At 34.0% G+C, this 19,054-nt stretch overlaps 1 protein-coding gene across 1 annotated transcript; it reads left to right on the plus strand.

Moving 5' to 3' along the window:
- Positions 1 to 1,403: 1,403 nt before the first annotated feature.
- Positions 1,404 to 18,729, plus strand: LOC106077333 (E3 ubiquitin-protein ligase RNF14-like). The gene is made up of 12 exons (XM_056028670.1): positions 1,404 to 1,441; positions 3,215 to 3,401; positions 4,173 to 4,271; positions 5,421 to 5,574; positions 8,313 to 8,547; positions 9,279 to 9,413; positions 10,062 to 10,244; positions 10,887 to 10,986; positions 11,391 to 11,537; positions 12,461 to 12,660; positions 14,366 to 14,516; positions 16,647 to 18,729. The coding sequence occupies exons 2-12, from the start codon at positions 3,318 to 3,320 to the stop codon at positions 16,863 to 16,865; spliced, it is 1,707 nt and encodes a 568-aa protein (XP_055884645.1). The 5' UTR covers positions 1,404 to 1,441; positions 3,215 to 3,317; the 3' UTR covers positions 16,866 to 18,729.
- Positions 18,730 to 19,054: the final 325 nt, after the last annotated feature.

Raw genomic sequence — 19,054 nt, forward strand, 5'->3', positions numbered from 1 at the left:
TCAACTGCATTGGCATTTGCCATTCCTTCAAATAGCTACATGGAGAGGGGAGGAACTGCTGAGTGGGGGACATCATTCCAACCATAGCTGATTCCTGGGAGATGAGATGATCCTTCGCCATAGAATCAGATCAATGTTTGAGATTTGCTGATAGTTTAGAAAGAAACTTGCTCAAAGACAAATATTGTTACAAAGTAATTTTAATTAGCTAAACAAACATGATTGTAAGAGCATTTTAATGACATATGGAAAAGAATGATTGAAATGTGTACAATTTTAGAATAACTCATAGATTCTGGTGACTGATGAATGGATAGTCTTATATTGAAGACGGGGGTTATCGTTAATTTCGGAGGGGGGTTTAAAATCAAAATCTTACTTATCTATGCTCTTGGAATAAGAGGAATGTCGTTTGCATTTTTTTTTGTTTTGTTTTTATAGAAGAGGGGGATTTAACTGCAAAACAACGTAGTAGGGGTTTTAAACTCAAAATAAACGCACTTTACTTTAGAAAGAAAAAAAAAAGAAAAAATTCAAAAAAAAGATTTATCTCCCTTTTCTACATAAAACAAAATTTAATTAATTACCACTAATTAATTCATTAATCAGTTAATTTTTTTTTAATTGATTCATTATTGTCTTCGACAATGAAAATAATTATGTAAAGTTTCAACTTGATCCGAGAATGGGAAGTAGGAAAAATAACGTGTACAAAATTTGTAACAGACAGAGTGAGTTGTTATAAGCAGTGAGATTCAAAACAAAAGAATATTCATATTTGACTAGAGTAACATCTTTAGTAAAATCACTTAAATTTAGAAAACCTTCAGGAGAGAATAGTTAAAGGTAAAGTAGCAATTATTCATAAAACACTGAACCATAATCTTCAAATAGGCCTACAAAAACAAAACCTAATTAAATACTCAGAAAGTCACAAGGACACAGGTCATTCCTCGTTCCATAAGCTAGGACAAATTTGCTTGACATGCATAACTAGATTGACATAGGAACACGCGTAGGACATAATCATCTTTTTTTTTTTTTGAAGTAACGTCTTTAATTTATAAGATAAGATAAAGCGAACATGGAGCTTGTGTCACCGAACGAATGCATTTCATTGCTCATTCTTCCCTAGCGCTATTAGAGCATGGAATGGGCTGCCTGAGCTAGCCAGGAAAACCAGTGACTTGGCAGAATTTAGGTCATTGGTTAATATGCATGACTAAATGCATGACGCGTAGGACGTAATCATCTTATTTTTTGAAGTAACATCATATAAGATAAGATACAGATTAAATGGAATTATAATTACTCATATATAGTTAAGTGAATTTATGTAACTCTTTATAAAAGAGAATTTAAAAAGTAAATTAATAGCTACGTTTTTCTATCTTTTTCTTTATAAAAGAGCGCAGAGAAAAATTCTGTTTATGTTATGTTGGTATGAGACTCGCTATCAAACTTTAAAACAAAGCTACTAAATAGATTTTCACTTATATTTATATAATTAAAACAAACATATATATGATCTTTAGTTACATTAGTGACACTCATTGTAATGAAAGTGTAGATCTATCTAGACCTATTAATAATAACATTATTTGATGCCGTGGTGATGGGATGAATTGTCAATGAATAATTATAATGAATGAATGAATAATATGATCATGATGATCTGGAGTTGTGCAATCATTTACTGAAATTTAGTCTAATTTAGATTTACAATACAATAAACTCATTAATCATATATAGACAAGAATTGATTAGATCTAGATCCAATTCAGTCTAGCTAGATGTAGATCAGTAGATTTAGATAGACTTGATTATTCAATTTATTGATAGACTCACAACTTGAACTACACAAGTCTCAATATTTAATTTTTAAATTAATTCAATATATTATTTTTATTATTTTCGTCTATTTTATTTTTATTAATTTTCTTCTTTTTTTTAATCTATTTTTTTATGGAACTCTCTGTAATTAGTCTTTAGACAGTAATTTGTAATATTAGATTATTATTTACTATAAACTAAAGATAGATCTAGATATTTTTTAGTAAAGATTAAACTAGAATATATAATAATATATTATATACATATATATTATCTAGAACAAATGTAGATGTAGCTTATGTTGGAAAAAATATCTAGACTGACCCCAAAACAGATTGTCTTAAATTTATTATTAAATGAATCATTCTACACTCTAAATCTAGACCTAGATTAGTAAATTATGTCAGGTGTTGTTTTTTTCGGGCTCACCTTTAGAGAGTATGATGTACTTGCCTGGGCTCTCCTCCTGATCAGTGTAAACCAAAACAAAGAATTCTCGCATATAACAGCGAAGTAACTTCATAGACATCATCGATTAGCCAACAATTGTTAAAACAAACAGTGCTTAATAATATATAATTATAACTTAACAAGGTATTTCCCTAAGTATCAATTTCATGATGGTGAACAGAACATTAATAATTGTTCAAATGATTATAACACACCTTCCACACGCACACTCCATCTCAGCGCCACACAGAACATCAACTTTATACACCTCCAACAACTATAATTAACGATACGGCTCCAAGGGCGGAAAGGCAACACTCTTTCCTATAGCCCCAAGCCTAACACCCTGAAATGAAAGAAAACCTAGATCTAGCAATGCCGCTACAAAAAGAACTTTTCATTATCAACACCCGTACCGAAAGATCAGCCTACTTACTAAAACTATGTACTTGCGTACCATTAAAACAGGGAAACAGAAAACCGGCTAACTAAAGAAGCCCTCTCCACTGCGGGAACTAAGGATGACGTAAACATACACATACACAATATTCTAGACAACAAAACGTGCCTAATACAAACTACTTCATATACACTAAAACACAAATATTAAACACAAATAGAAAACTTCACTCGCGCTCGACAGATTAAATGTATCTACTTATACATTGGATGGAAGACTGCATGTCATGTCATGTGGAATGTGCCCTGGTTCAAACCCCACCCGAAACCATCCCCCACTGTACTGCGGAAGGTTTAGGCTAGGATATAATAACCATTTAATTGTGAAAGAACATACGAAACCAGTAAAACAAAACATATATATTATATATCCAGTCTAGTACTAGATATATATTAGAGTATTTATTTTATTTCAATTTTTTATCCAAAAAAGTGTTATTTAACTGCTATTTTGTTTTTTCCTATTTTTAAGAAAGCTGCCCAACAGTTGTTTATGATTCCAGTATTCCAAGTTCTTGTCTTGAAAATTAATTTCTTGTTCCATACTATGACTAAACTATTTGTCACCTTTAATTATGGATGTCCAAGATAGCACCAGCTCAACAGCATCCTTAAAGGATGAGATATTTGAAAGCAATTTTCTTGAGCAGTGCGATGAAGTAAGTTTTTTAAAATTTATTTTAAGAGCAAACAAAATTTAAATAATTAAAATAAGTGAAATGATCTCTCTCTCTGTTTCAATTAGAGGGGCTAGGTGGCCAAGTGGTAAAGTGCTTGGTTTCCAAACCGAAGGGTCTCTGGTTTAATGTGTAAATCTATTATATTGTTACCAATCTCACTATCCAGGCTCTCTTCAAACTGCACCACATGACACAACGAACTTAAAGAACCTCACAACTCAGGGCTCCAAAGTAACAGTATCAATTTAATTTCAAATACATTACAACACTGTACAGTTGGCAACAATATTACACTAACTGTCCAAAAACCTTGCCTTGCTCCGCCTGACTTCACACACCGTACTGTTTCTAACTTCGCCTAGTACACATTGCGAGGTAACGTGGAGTGTTGTGAAGTCTAGACTCAAACACACTTGCTCTTATATAGGGTCTCTACTGGCCTTCCAGAACTTGATGGAACTTCGCTTGACCACTCAGGTTGATTACAATCGCCGTGACTTGCATGCGTAATATTTACACACAGGTCATTGCCGAACTGGCGTGTACTGTCACTGGTCACGGTTGACCGCTCGTCTAGCGCTGGACTCAGGCGATTTGCGTAGGCTAAAAACACACACAGCCTATGACCATCTGTGTCACCACCATGTTTATAACAGTGTTTTAAAAACAATATTGCTTTGCTCTAACAGTTTTTAATGTTTCTGATTTATAATTAAACACCTTTTTTTTTATTCTTCATATTTGATATAGATTGTTGCTCTAGAATCAATTTACAACTCTGGAGAAAATGAAAAAATTAAAGTTTTGACACAAGCCAAGAAAGATAAAAATCAGCTTTTTAATTTGCTGGTAAGTATTGATAGCTTTTTTTTCTTGAAAATATATTCTCTATTCAACATCATTTTGTTTTGTTCTTTGTTTAGATTGTAACAAATTGTATTAAGTGTAAACAAGTTTTGTTTAGCAACTGACAAGATGTAGTGTTATTAATTTGAAACATTTTTTGCTCAACAGAGTGTTTACAGCATTTCAGCAATAGGTTCAGAACCAAATAATCTTAATATACATCTTTTGTTATCCTATTGCTGGCATGTTATTGCTGAAGCTCATTTTTATGTTCAATAAGGTTATTTACAAAGAATCTGTTGATTAAGTTCCTAAAATATTGTTGCCAACTGTACAGTGTTGTAATGTATTTGAAATTAAATTGCTACTGTTCCTAAAATTTATTTATTTATTTATAAGCATGTGTCTGTCAAAATTGTTTAGTTTATAGTATTATGCCATTGTTTCAATAATGTTTTTTTTTCAATATAAGAGAGTCGGTTTACACTCATTTATAGCGATCTTAAAGCCTTTCCTTGCTTAGTCTATTCATATTGTGTTTAGCAATTAGGATGGCTGCATGCACTCTGGACTGTTGTTCGGTCATCTAAATGGTCCCAGGCTCCTACCCTGCCCGCTGCCATCCCTGTCTTCCTTCGGGAGGTTTGGACTAGGAACTACTATCTTCAACTCTGAAAGAAACATCCGTGTGATTTATAGCAAACAAATATTCACATTTGATTAGAGTAACCCCTTTAGTAAAACCACTAAATTTAGAAAGCCTTCAGGAAAGAGGACTTAAAAGTAAAGTAGCTATTATACATAAAACGCTGAACCATAATCTACAAATACAAAAACAAAACCTAATTAAATACTCAGAAAAACACAAAGATAAAGACACATTTCTTATTCCATATGCTAGGAGAAATTTGTACAAATTCTAGTGCTATTAAAGCATGGAATGGGATGCCTGAATCAGCCAGGAAAACCAACAACTTGGCAGAGTTTAAGTTACTGATTTACATGCATGACTAGATTGACAGGGAAATGCGTAGGATGTAATCATCTTCTGTTTGAAGTAAATTGTATAATTTATAAGAATAGATAAGATAAAACATTTCACAAACAAATATTATTAGTTTATTTTACTAATAGGGTTTTAATATTTGACAGATTACTGTTTGCCCACTGCCTATTGCTGATGAAATTCAAGTTGAGGTAGTTCTGCCCCTTGATCCAGACGTCAACGACATGGCAGCTGCAGCTCCAGTTGACTTGAGCTCACTCAAACTGCCAGCAAATGTTCAGCTGTTGAGATCACTTTCTGGTATGCAAGCAGTAAATAGTCAACAGGCTAACCTTTGCAGTAAACATATCTTTTAGTCAATAACTATTTGTTATTCATTAATAGCGATAGTTTATTCAGCATTCCAACTACCTCATTTACTTTAAATAATACTGAAGTAAATTCTTCTGTGAAAATAATGTTAATCTCTATATCAGTTATGGAAAAATGATATGCAGTCATCATAAAGTAAAATTACCCTTTCAGATCTTGCAATCTATAGGGGCAGATGATGGTAAGGGCCATCTGTTTCTGTGGCTCATGGTTAAAGAGGGTGTTATGCGGCCAGCACAAAGACCTCCTGGCCTTATTTTTCTGCAACTAATGTACCCATTAGAGCTGAGTGGACTCAGTGGGACCCTAAAGATCCCAAAATTTAAATTCCCAGTCTTCAGCATAGATAACATTATAAATAGCAAATATTTCAATGACTTGCTTTTATAAGTGTATATTTATTGAAGTTATTTTAATGAAGTAATTTTTGTGCAATAAATTTTGTTATTAAAATTAGGTACTTCAACATCGCTATTTTTGTACGCCGGAAGTGTGTTTAAATTCTGGTCCTCATGGTTTCGGTCGCGTCCCCGGTTACCATCGGAAAAGTGCGTAAAACGTCATTATTTTTGAACCGATCTTCTAGATTAGAGTATCATTTTGTCGGGGAGAAAATGGCGATTCTTTTGATACCAAATTTGACGGGATTGGTTTATTAGATCGTTTTTTTTTAAAATTCCAAAATTAGGGTGTGTTCCAGATATGATTACTTTTTTATTTTTGTTTTGTAATTATTTATATTGGTTAGTAATTTGTAGTATCCATATCTACATAAGAATCACGTGTGATTATAAAGCTATTTTGGATGGCACTCTTGGTATATGAATGCCAAAATGACCACCAAATCGAAAGTAGCCATTTTGCTATCAATTCTACCGGAAGTAGTAATAAAATACTTATAAAATATAATAAAAACGAAGTTTCCTTGTTTATTAATATAGATAATGAAGCTAAAAAAACTCGTATTAATGTAGATCTAGATATAGTTAGTAATAGATCTAGAGAAGCAACTGATAATGTAGAAAAATCAAATTATTGTTTTAATCATACACTAGAGTGTAGATCTAGGTCTAATACTTAGAATTAGATTTAGGCTTAGACTTAGATCTATTTTCTAGAATAGGAACAGAGATGCTTAGAATTAGAATGAAATCTAGAATAAGAATTAGATAAGATAGATAGATCTTTAATTGATTTGATATATACTAGTCTAGTCTATACTTAATTGTCTTAATAAACTAATACTAGTTTCTAGATCTAGAATGTTGAGGACTAAATTTAGATCTATTTTTTTATGTGAAATTTAATGGGAGAAAATCTGAGAAATAGCCTAAAAACTAAAACAGCTTTTCAATATATATTATAAATTAGATAATTTAGATGTTTTATTATAAGTTTGTTTAGATTATGTCTGTATATATAATATATATATAGATTCAGTATATTTTAAACTTATTTATAAAAGAGACATTCTGATATCTAATCTTGGCAATTTGACTAATTGTATTGATTTCTATTGCCTCTTGCCTCGCCCCCCCCCCCCCCCCCCCCCAAATATCCAAATATTTTGTAATTTTACATCTGCATTTTTTTTTAAATAAAAAAAAAGGTCAATATTTTAAAAATGTTTTTTAAAGATAACTTTTTCATACTCCAGCTGTTTAAAGTCTCCTTTTAATTTTATGATTAAATATTAAGAAATAAAAACAAGTTCTCGTCAATATTTGAAAAAAATCTAGCTGTTCCCATAGTACAATTTTTAAAAATAAATGTCACAATTTTGAATTGCTTTTTTTCTTTAAAATTATTATTTTTTTTTGTAGCAAATAACATGTTTAAAGTTTCTTGAAAATTTGAAATGGTAATATTAATAAATAAAAAAGTTGTGCTCAAATAAGTCAAATTCCGACCAAATTTGTCGGTTCTATTTTTAGCTTCGTCTGGTTGTAAAAGTATAAAAAATAGATTTAGATGAAAGATTTGGGGGTTAAAAAATGATATATAGAACATGTAAAGTCTCCTGAAAATTTGAAATAGAAATATTGACAAATAAAAAAGTTGTGCATGAATTAAGTCAAATTTCGACCAAATTTGTCGTCTCTATTTTCAGCTTCGCCCGGCTGTAAAAGTGTAAAAAATAGATTTAGATGAAAGATTTGGGCGTTATAAAATGATATAAAGAACATGTAAAGTCTCCTGAAAATTTGAAATGGAAATATTGACAAATAAAAAAGTTGTGCATTAATTAAGTCAAATTTCGACCAAATTTGTCATCTCTATTTTCAGCTTCGCCCGGCTGGAAAAGTATGAAAAATCGGTTTAGATGAAAGATTGGGGTAGTATTACGTTTTAAATAACATACATAAAGTCTTCTAAAAATTTGAACCAAAAATATTGAATAATAAGAAAGATATGCATGCTTTAATAACAAAAAGTCATTTTTCGGGTACCAAAATTTTTTATTGAATACAAAGCCAAAGAAGGAAAAAAAAATAAATACAAAAAAAATCATAACTTTGCTTCTACTTATCATAGAAACATAAATTTGATATTTTTGTAAATGGGACACCAAGCTCTATTTAATGATATCAATTACAAAACAATATGATCAAAACAAATTTTTTTGTTGAAGTGCCTATTAAAATGTTATCACATTTTTGTTTCAGGTCAGAAATTTCTGTGTTCCTTTAGTGTGAAGTACCTATCTCCCCTCTACCTCCTAGTAACATTCCCAGCATCCTATCCTTCCAAAGATGCTCCTCACTTTGATCTCCAGTGTCCTTGGCTAAGTAAAACTCAAATAGACTGTATTGGCCAAGTGTTGGAGATGCTGTGGGCAGAGGGCAGCCAGATGCCAATCATCTACACCTGGGTCAATTGGTTGGAGAATAATTTAATTAGGTAACTTTGTCACTCATTTTCTGCTACTTTTTTTTTAAATTTTAAATGTATTAAATCAAAGTATAGCTTTTTATATAGCGCTACTGTCATGCTTATAGCATGCTCAGAGGGCTTTGGTCCAATTTCATTTGTGGACCAGTGGGGGAGGGGGTATCTTGGAGAAGGTTTTCATTGTTGCCTTTAGGCACTCACTAAACACAACAGTGTCAAACCTCGAGCCCCCTTCATAGGTAGCCAAACCAAGTTCAAGCGTACTTAGCCTCTCGACCAAATTTAATAGCCAAGCAACTCAGGTCCAGCAAATAAATATTTTATATTACCTATAGGGGTGGCTGAGTGGTAAAGTGCTTGGTTTCTGAACCTGGTGAAGACTGGGATTTTTACTTTCAGGATCTTTAGGGCCCTTCTGAGTCCACCTAGCTCTCCTGACATTAGTTGGGGAAAGGTAAAGGAGGTTGGTCGTTATACTAACCACATGGCACCCTTACTGACCGTGGGCCACAGAAACACATGAGCTTTATATCATCTGCCCTATAGATCGCAAGGTCTGAAAGGGGAATCTTTCCTTTACTAATCTTGGTACCTAAAGCTTTCTTGAGGCCCCTATTTTCTTCAGCTGTTGTACAGCATCTATTTCAGTTGATTATTAAGTTGCTCCATTTTAAAAATTACCTTTACTGATTTTTTTGTTGGTTTGCAAAAAATGAATATAAAGAACTTGCCTTTAATAGCCACTTGGAGATCCAAGACCTTCTTGTGATACAACCTGAACTGGATGGTCACAAAAATGAGAAACTAATGTCCTCTCTTACAGATGTTGTGCCATGGTATGAAGACATAGGGGAAGTCATTGCAACTATGAAAAGGTAAATCTATAGTCTGACAACATTCAAAACTTAAGCTTATTTTAACAGGGTAATTACAATTAAATAAAAAAAAAAGAACATCACAATATTCTAGTAATTGAAAATAATTCTAATTCTGAGATAAATTAAGATAAATGTAGTGCTAACTTTCTACAACAATGTGGTGCTAACTTTCTACAACAATGTGGTGCTAACTTTCTCCAACAATGTGGTGCTAACTTTCTCCAACAATATGGTGCTAACTTTCTCCAACAATGTAGTGCTAACTTTCTCCAACAATATGGTGCTAACTTTCTCCAACAATGTAGTGCTAACTTTCTCCAACAATATGGTGCTAACTTTCTCCAAAAATATGGTGCTAACTTTCTCCAACATTGTGGTGCTAACTTTCTCCAACAAATGTTTTGCCCATTAAAGCAAAATTTATTGCCTGGCGAGGTTCTAAAATTCAAACTTAAAAATGCTAATCTTCCCTGGATTCAAACTCAAATCTCAAAGTAGAAGCCAAGCAATGTGCTAGTCAGCCACTAAAGAAAAATCCCTTGTGTTTTAATTAAATCTTTTGTTTCTTAATCCCTGGACCGGAGCTGTTTATTGAATAACTTTTTTTTGTCTTGTGAATCATTCATGTTTATTTGAATTCACCAGATACAATCAGCAACAAATGGATATTGAGTTTTGTCAAAGTACACACGAGTGTCATGTCTGCTACCAAGAGAAACTTGGCCATCAGTTTTTCAGGATGCACGAGTGTCCTCACACTTTCTGCCATGAGTGTATGGCAGAGTTCTGTGAGCTGCATGTTAAAGATGGGACAGTAGAAGCTTTAAGGTGAAAAATTTTATTTGGGTCTTTCCTTTATTCATTATTTTGTCCTTTTATTGTATTAGCTGTATATTTCCTTTATTGTGTTAGTTCCATATTTCCAATCACAAACATGGCCTTACAGGCTATACTGTATCAGAAACCCCATTAGTAAACAAAACATGCTGAGATTAGCACATGAAAGGAATTGGAAAATGAGTTTTAAGGTTCCCTCGTCCCCGTACAAGGACAGACCCATTTCTGCACATGGACCAGTTATCTCTCTCTCAAATCTTTGTCCCGATCACCCTGCATGCAAAATGTGACATTCATAAAGAATGCAGACTGTACCAGCTTACATGACCTCATTTCTTAATCCATTGACTGCATTGTGAATAAGACCTTTAAAACTCTCCATGATCTATTTCCTTTTTGCATTAATGGCAGTGGGTCTAATCAATTCCTGTTGTTTTTTTTATATAGCTTTTTATTTAATTATTTCCCTCTAGCAATAGTGTGTCAAGTCAATGCTTCTCTTGTAATAGCTTTTCCCACTGATGAATAAATACCTGAACTTTCTTAGAATCTTTAGGTTGCCAAATTTATATTGACTTACCAATGATGTCTTGGGTTGTCAATAGCGGCATGTATTGTTTGTGTGTTTTCCAGATGCCCAGACAGAGAGTGTAGTGCTATAGTGCCACCATACATTGTGCAAGCTGTGTTAGGACAAGATGATTACATGAGGTGGGAGCAGCTCCTGCTACAGGTAAATTGATCACTGTGTAATTTAATGCAACAAAAGTTAAATAAAAATTCTTGAAAATAGAAAAACAGATTTATATGTGTGGAAGACATGAATCGCCAGGATGGCTGCCTGCTAGTGCGATATGCCCGATGGACTGTCGTTCTGTCATCTTGATGTTCTCAGGTTCATCCCCTGCCCGCTGCCCATAGGAAGTTTGGGCTAGGATGCAGATTATCTACAACTCTGAAGTAACATCCTAATCATGTGTAACAAACAAGCAAAAGTTTAAAAATGAATATTGATGCCAATTCTAAATTTTTATGATTTATATTTTAGAGTAGTAAAAAAAACGTATATATTTATTTAAATGTATTTTAAATGATACAGGCTCAATTCAAAACAACATTTTTCTCTTGTATGCATAGAAAACCCTTGATGCCATGTCTGATACTGTTTACTGCCCTCGCTGTAATAGTCTTGTGATTGCTGAAGCTGAAGAAGAGCTCCACTTGGCCCACTGCACTGCCTGCTATTTTTCCTTTTGCACTTTGTGTAATCATGGATGGCATCAGGTGAGTTGAAGTTCTCTTTCTTTCCAAATGGAAAAAAAAATATAAAGAGAAAAAAATGTAAGTACCCCCCCCCCCCCCCCTTTTGTCCTTGGCTTTTAACACCAGATTGCTAGTACAACTGAACCGATGTTGGCAATGTTTTGAATTGTAGAACTTAAAATAACTTGAACAAAGTTCTGTTTTAGACAATACGAAATATAACTTTTACTACAATATAGAAGTCAACTTGAGATGAAATGAAATCAATTTAGTAGTGGTAATATCAAATAGTATTTTAAACAAAATCTCACTACAAATGACTCGTCATTACTGCTGTTCTCAACATTTGCATTATGACAAATCAGCTCATATTTCATCATTCACACTGCATAGCCACCAACCAATTGCTAATTTTGTTCTCATCGTCACCTTAGAAACATACACTCTATAACACACCTCCAATTAGATTTTTGCCACATACAAGTTCTTGAAATGTTTTTATTAAAATGGATTCATATTTAACTACAAAAGTAAACTTAGTGTTTTGTTTTACAATTTTAAAAGCAAAACAGTTAAACTGTGAGCTGAAAATGACCCTATAGTCACTTGCTACCACTAATTTTGGCTGCCTTATCCTGTGATTTGCCCTCAATATTGTTGTTAAATGGCCCCAAGTAGAAGTACTGTATATTTATTTTATTAAACTGCAAATTTTTGTATATTACAAGTTTTCACAAAAATCGTTGCCTATTAGTTCTAACTTAATTTTTGACCTGTCTTAATTTATTCCATCATACTGACCAAAAAGACATATCTTGGAAGTATTTATTTTCAAATATATGGCTGTAACCATATGGACTGTCACATGATTGCCTGTCTCAATGTACTTAACTGTTAGAATTTTTTTTTTTACTTTTAACTATCTAAGATATTCCTCTTTAAAGGGCCGTGAGTGCCAGACAGATGAGGAATTGCTAAACAACATGGACCAACATAAAAATGTGGATGGACTGAACCCAGCGCAGTTTGCCAAATATCGGGAACTGAGACGAAAATTGCAAGAGGAAATTGAAGCGAAAAATTTGATAAAAAACAAAACTCAAGATTGCCCACACTGTAGAGCCAAAGTGGAGAAAATTGGAGGGTTAGTTTTTTCTTTGGTCTAGGTTTTTAAATCTAACTAAAAAACTACTCAACTTTATTCTCAGCCTTTGTCTAAGGTTTTGTACCTAATCGTTCGTCCCCCAAAAGCTGTCTTTTTTTGGTGAGCTATAGGGTGGTTGACATAACAGAGGTACCCCACGGAAATGCTTTAAAGACCAGCTTAGGCACCAACTTGCCTTAGCTGACATAGAAGAGAACAAGACATCTTAAAAAATATAATCCACCACAAGCGAATAATGTGGCAAAATATGTAGGTCACAGCTGGGGCTGCGTAGCCATGGGAAATACTGCATTCCTCATTAATCTTTGGACTCAAAGACAAGCCTTATTATTATTATACCTAATCATGATACATTTTTTTTTAGAAAGAGTTTTATGAGTAATAAATACAGTAAGGCCATAAAAAGTTCAAAGCCAGAACCACGGACAGGCTTGTGTCAATTGGACTGATCTTGTATAATATAATAATACTAAGCAAATTGAAATCAAGATATTCTTGAAATTTTGTTCCTCAAAGCATTATGACCATCACCTAATGTGGAAAACAATCTTTTTTCTTCCTGCTTTAACAATTACATCTATTTGATGAAGTAAAATTCCCCTTTCAGACCTTTCACTCTATAGGGCAGATGATGTACTTTCACTCTATAGTCTATAGGGCAGATGATGTACTTTCACTCTATAGTCTATAGGGCAGATGATGTACTTTCACTCTATAGGTCAGATGATGTACTTTCACTCTATAGGTCAGATGATGTATTTTTACTCTATAGGGCAGATGATGTACTTTCACTCTATAGGGCAGATGATGTACTTTCACTCTATATGGCAGATGATGTACTTTCACTCTATAGGGCAGATGATATACTTTCACTCTATAGGGCAGATGATGTACTTTCACTCTATAGGGCAGATAATGTACTTTCACTCTATAGGGCAGAGGATGTACTTTCACTCTATAGGGCAGACGATGTACTTTCACTCTATAGGGCAGATGATGTACTTTCACTCTATAGGGCAGAGGATGTACTTTCACTCTATAGGGCAGACGATGTACTTTCACTCTATAGGGCAGATGATGTACTTTCACTCTATTGGGCAGATGATGTACTTTCACTCTATAGGGCAGATGATGTACTTTCACTCTATAGGGCAGACGGTGTACTTTCACTCTATAGGGCAGATGATGAAAGCCATCTGATTCTGTTGCCCATGTTTAACTGTGGTGGCATGTAGCCAGCAAAACCACCAACCACCTTTACTTTTCTTTATAATGTCTGGTGCTGGGTGGACTCAGAGGTGCCCAAAGATCCTAAAATTACAATCCCAGTCTTTATCAGGATTTAAACCTGGGACCTTGGGTTGAAAACCAAGCGCTTAACCGCTCAACTACAGTGCTCCTATTTGATAAAGATCACATTAAATAATTTTTCCCTTTAAAAACTAAAAACTTGTAGATCATAATGAATGTAGTAATATTGAAATCCCTTTAAGTATTTCGAAATCAAAGAAAAAAAATTCTGGCTGTTATGAACCAACATAAAAAGAATTATTTAAATTTCATATGAAGGTTGTACATATAGTGGGTGGCAACTCCAAATTCATCGTTTAATTTATTTTCTAGTTAATAAAAGTAAGAAAAACTATTGAATCAGTGATTTGTTACATGTCTGTGTGTTCTTTAGGTGCAACAAAATGACATGTAGATGTGGGAAATCATTTTGCTGGCTTTGCAAGAAGAAGATTGAGGATTACAGTCATTTTCAAAAGGGCTGCCAACTTTTTCCTGGAGTCGAAGCTGTAGCTCCTGTTGCTCCAGTCAGACGTCCACCAGATGTGAGTTCAGTGTAATATAACAAATGTTTGTTCTGCTGTAGCTAACCAGCTAAGTGGTTTCACTTAACAGAACTTGTATATAATAATTCTTAAACCTGCTAGATTTTGTAACACCTATATAGGCAGAATTGGTTTCTTTTTAAAGTTTATTTTCTACTAATGAAATTTAAACCTAGCAAAAAAAAGGGGCTTTGAAGTGGTGCAAACTTTTATGTAAATAATCTTGTACGCAGTGGTTGAAGAGTTCAGATTTTAAGTTGACCAACTCTAATTTCTTTCCATCTTCCCACAGTGTCCCATTTCTAAGGGAATCTTTAATCTGTAAATCTAACAATAATTGCACTATTCTCTATAGCAGTGATGCCCAAAATACAGCCCGCGGGCCACAACCGGCCCGCGAAGTAGTTTTATCCGGCCCGGCGAAATTGTCGACACAAAGTGTAGAAAATCCATTGTCAAAAAAAAAAAAAAAAAAAAAAAAAAAGTTTAAAAAATATCTTTCCCTACGTTAGAGTAGATGGATTGGTGCCGAAAGTTAGCCCATATATTTGTTTTATAAAGAAAGAATGGTTTCCTTTAAAAAACATAACATTACATTAAACAGCTTTAGAAAATCAAACTAATAAATAAATAAGGCGGCATTCATGGTTTCAGACGTGATAGTTAGATTGATAGATTACACCTAGAGTGGAGGATGGATGAGATATATTTACATAAAGAAGAAAATGAGTCGGATGCATGTCTATTTTCTGTTGCCGCTGAATAGTCAGAAAATTAGTAGCTATTTGGAGCATGCATGGGATCGCCAGTGGCAAAAAAGTTTCAACCATCACAGAGAATCTTTTTTTCTTTGGAGAAATTAGTGGGAGTGACTACTGATGGTGCCACAACTATGGTTGACAGCTATAGTTTTTAGAGGTCAAATGGAACCGAGCCTCTGTGGTCTCGTTGAATTATTCACCAACAAAATCTATGGACCATGTGATGATGATCGTGTTCAGATTGAACAATATTTGTCGTTTCTAAAAATCTATCTGCGGCCAATGTGCCAAATGCCCAGGCAGAGATACAACCTGGTAGACATACAAACTAGACACCCTTGCTTGATACATTTCAAGTGAAGCAGACTATTGATTTGTACTCCGTGTTTCTTGCATAAACTTTTCGAAATCTCCGAAAACAAGTTTTATGGATGATCATAATAATTGACTTATTGACTTAATTTTGTGCACTCTCAGGGGAACATTGGGCCACAAACTCTTCACCAAACTCAGTTCTGAACAGTTTTCTTCATCTGCTCCCAATAATTACTAGGACTTCTTAGTGAGACAAACTTTTTCAGTGATGAATCGTGACGAAACCGATGCTACGTAATCGTATCGTCTCTTAGACAAACATTTAGAGTTCTAGATTCAGTTCTTCGACTTGGCGTCTCAACTATTGGTCGGATATTTAAAAGTAGTTTAGGATAAACTTCTCATGAATTAATGTAAATACTAGATTCGTGGTTTTCTAATAAAAAAATTTTTTTTTTGTATAATTCTCTCTTCCCCCCCCCCCCCTTTCCCTTTTTATTCATGTGGCCCGCGACTCTAGTGTCGAATATTAAAATGGCCCGCCGTCTGAGTGAGGTTGAGCATCACTGCTCTATAGGATTTTAAACAGTTTTAAACATTTGTTCTGTAACCAATTATGAATGAAATTTAAACTTTACAAACATTTCATTTTGACATTACAATGGCTGATGAGATTAGCCACATGTAAAAAAATTGTATATGATTGTATTTTTTTTTAAATACCTGAGGAATTAAAATTTTATTGATTATTTAAAAAGGGGGCTTTAAAAAAAAAAATGAAAATCAGAATTAGTGTGACCACCATTAACTCGCTGGTTGTGTGCTATGCTCTATGGACTCTGCCCGCTACCATCCTCTGTTGTCCTGCAGGAGTTTGAATTTAGATGTGATAATCCTCAAGCCTTAAGGAACATCCTAAACATGTAAAATGAACTGAATCTATAGCCATTTTTAAAAAAGAATGTAGACTTTTTTTTTTTAGATGTGTTTTACATGTTTGTATGTTTTGTTAGTTTAACTCCCCTTCTTTAGAAAGATCTTGCATTTCCTACAGGCTGTTCTTCGCATCCAGGCTCAACTGGAGGTCAACCCAGAACTAGGGGTCAACCGCACCTACTGCCCAACTTGTAAACAGATCAACCTGAAAGGTGCTGACCACAACAACCACATCAAGTGCTGGAATTGTAAGAGCAACTTCTGTTTCTCGTGCAAGAGTCGCATCACTGGCAGCATCGGTGCTCACTTTGCTGGACCTTGTGTGCAACACACCTAGCACAGTCCTATAGTTGGACCTGAACCCGAGGAATGTATTTATTTGTAGTGCAGCTTCAGTTTACATTCTTTTTTATCCTTCTAATCAATCTGTATCTCCTTACCCCATGTTTATCAATGCAGGCTTGGGCCTTATATTTGAATTGTAGTTAAGAAGGTGCTAGAACTATTTGTATATTCAAAGAGTACAATTTTACTTAACTTTTTAATTCTTTATTTCAATCTTACCGAATTCAAATTTTTAAAGACTTACTGTAGATTTCATAGTGATGGGGGACTTAAATCAAATCTTACTTTATCTTATTAATTACTGATGTTCCTCCTTAACAGAATTACATCCTAGACTGGTGGCAATACTTGAGTTTGAATCTCAGTGAAGACTGGGATTTGGAATTTCAGCATCTTGACCCAGCTCTAATGGTTACCTGACATAATTAGAGACTTAGTAAACACTGCTAAGTCATTGACTTTTCTGACTGATTCAGTCAACTTTTCCTTGCTCTAATGACATTGTAAAATGTTTGGATGTTCCTTCAGAGTCAAAGATAATCTACTTCCTAGTCAAAAACTTTCGCAGAAAATGGGGGATGTCAGCAGACAGGTCATGAATCCAGGACCATCGAGGTGACCAGGGGAGAGGTGACCAGTCAGCCAGCCCTTCACTTTGCACACCCAACCAAAATAAGCTTTTCGATTTCTATACACAAAAGTGAAGTAACCATTTCACATCTTCTGTTCTGTAATGCAGATGATGTAAATGTTATGTTTCTAAGGCTGACGGTTATGGTCAGCACAATGACCAACCACCCTTTCTTTCCCTAACTTGTCAGGTACCCATTAGAGCCGAGTCGACTTAGGTCATTTCTTAAGATCCTGAAATTCCAAATCCCAGTCTAACTGAGATTCTAACTCAAGACCCCTGGAATCAGAAGCCAAACAATTTTTCTATATTTTTTTTATTAGCAATAAAAAATTATTTTTTTTAGTTTAAATAAAACTTCCCTATGAAATTAATCAGTAGTCGTGATATGGACAAGCTGTTCCTACTGTTTAGAGTTTTGACTATTGCTATTATAATGACCTACTGGAGTCGTCCAATCTATCATCTCTGTTAAAGGAACAGAATCCTGAAGTAATAGAGTTATGAACAATGAGTTGAATGTTGTCAATGAATTCTTTTGTCTCTAAAAAGCTTCAGGGTTTTCTTGATTAGTTGATAAGTATGCATCAAGTTCTTTACTAATCTGTGATTATACTTTCAATTCATTTACAAATGTATCTATAATCAGTAGATTTTACTACGATGAAAAAAACTTTTCAATGTTAATGTGTTTTAGGAACTTGTGATATTTTCTGTGATGCTGTTGTTGTATTTTTTCTTCTAAATGTTGATTCATACATTTCATGGACATATTAAATATATAAAGGCAGCACTAGGGACCAAAATTTCTAATGAGAGAAGATAGTGAATTAAATATAATGAAAATAAGAGACTTTATGGTCTAGAGGTTGGCTCACTTAGTTACTTCTAGTCAGGGAGTTGCTGTATGGGGGTGTCATTGTTTTGTGTCCTGGTTGACACTGTCCCTTATTTTCGTTTACTTAAATTCAACATCTTCTCTCCTGACAAATTTGGTTCCTAGTGCTGCCTTATGACTGCATCATTCATTGCTTCAGCATTTAGCTTTACATTTGTATTTCATATTGTTGTGTGCATTTTAAATCCATACATCGGGTACTTTAATTATCTTTTTTTTAATTATTTTTTTGGGGAGCTTTACATTTTTAACATGTGTAATTTAATACTTGCTTTAACATTTTTAGAAAACTGCTACAAAGTTTAAAGTAAAAATATTTTATTTTATGCTTTTTTGTTTTTATAGCTTTGTTTTCTCTTCACCTATCCCCCTAGTCTGTTAGGGCACCCCACATGTGATCTGTCAATCATTTTTCTACATTTTTACTCTGTCTTTCGCCTTCCATTCTTTGATGTTGTCTTCCCGTCGCTTTCTCTGTCTACCACTTTTTTTCCCTGGTACTGTTCCCTGCGAGATGGACTTTGCCAATGAGGTCCTTGTTATATGTCCATACAGTTTGAGGTTTTTTTTTTACAGTGATTTTAATAAATTTAACTCTTTGTTATGGTGGCGCACCACAATTTGTTTAGCAAAGCTTTGTTGAAAGCTCAAC

The sequence above is a fragment of the Biomphalaria glabrata genome, chromosome 5 (genome assembly GCF_947242115.1).
Source record: "Biomphalaria glabrata chromosome 5, xgBioGlab47.1, whole genome shotgun sequence".
Taxonomy (NCBI): Eukaryota; Metazoa; Mollusca; class Gastropoda; family Planorbidae; genus Biomphalaria; species Biomphalaria glabrata.

Coding starts and splice junctions, on each gene's coding strand:
- LOC106077333 (XM_056028670.1), top strand. CDS start 3,318: ATGGATGTCCAAGATAGCACCAGCTCAACAGCATCCTTAAAGGATGAG. Junction 4,272..5,420: donor ATCAGCTTTTTAATTTGCTG/GTAAGTATTGAT, acceptor AATATTTGACAG/ATTACTGTTTGCCCACTGCC. Junction 10,987..11,390: donor GGGAGCAGCTCCTGCTACAG/GTAAATTGATCA, acceptor TTGTATGCATAG/AAAACCCTTGATGCCATGTC.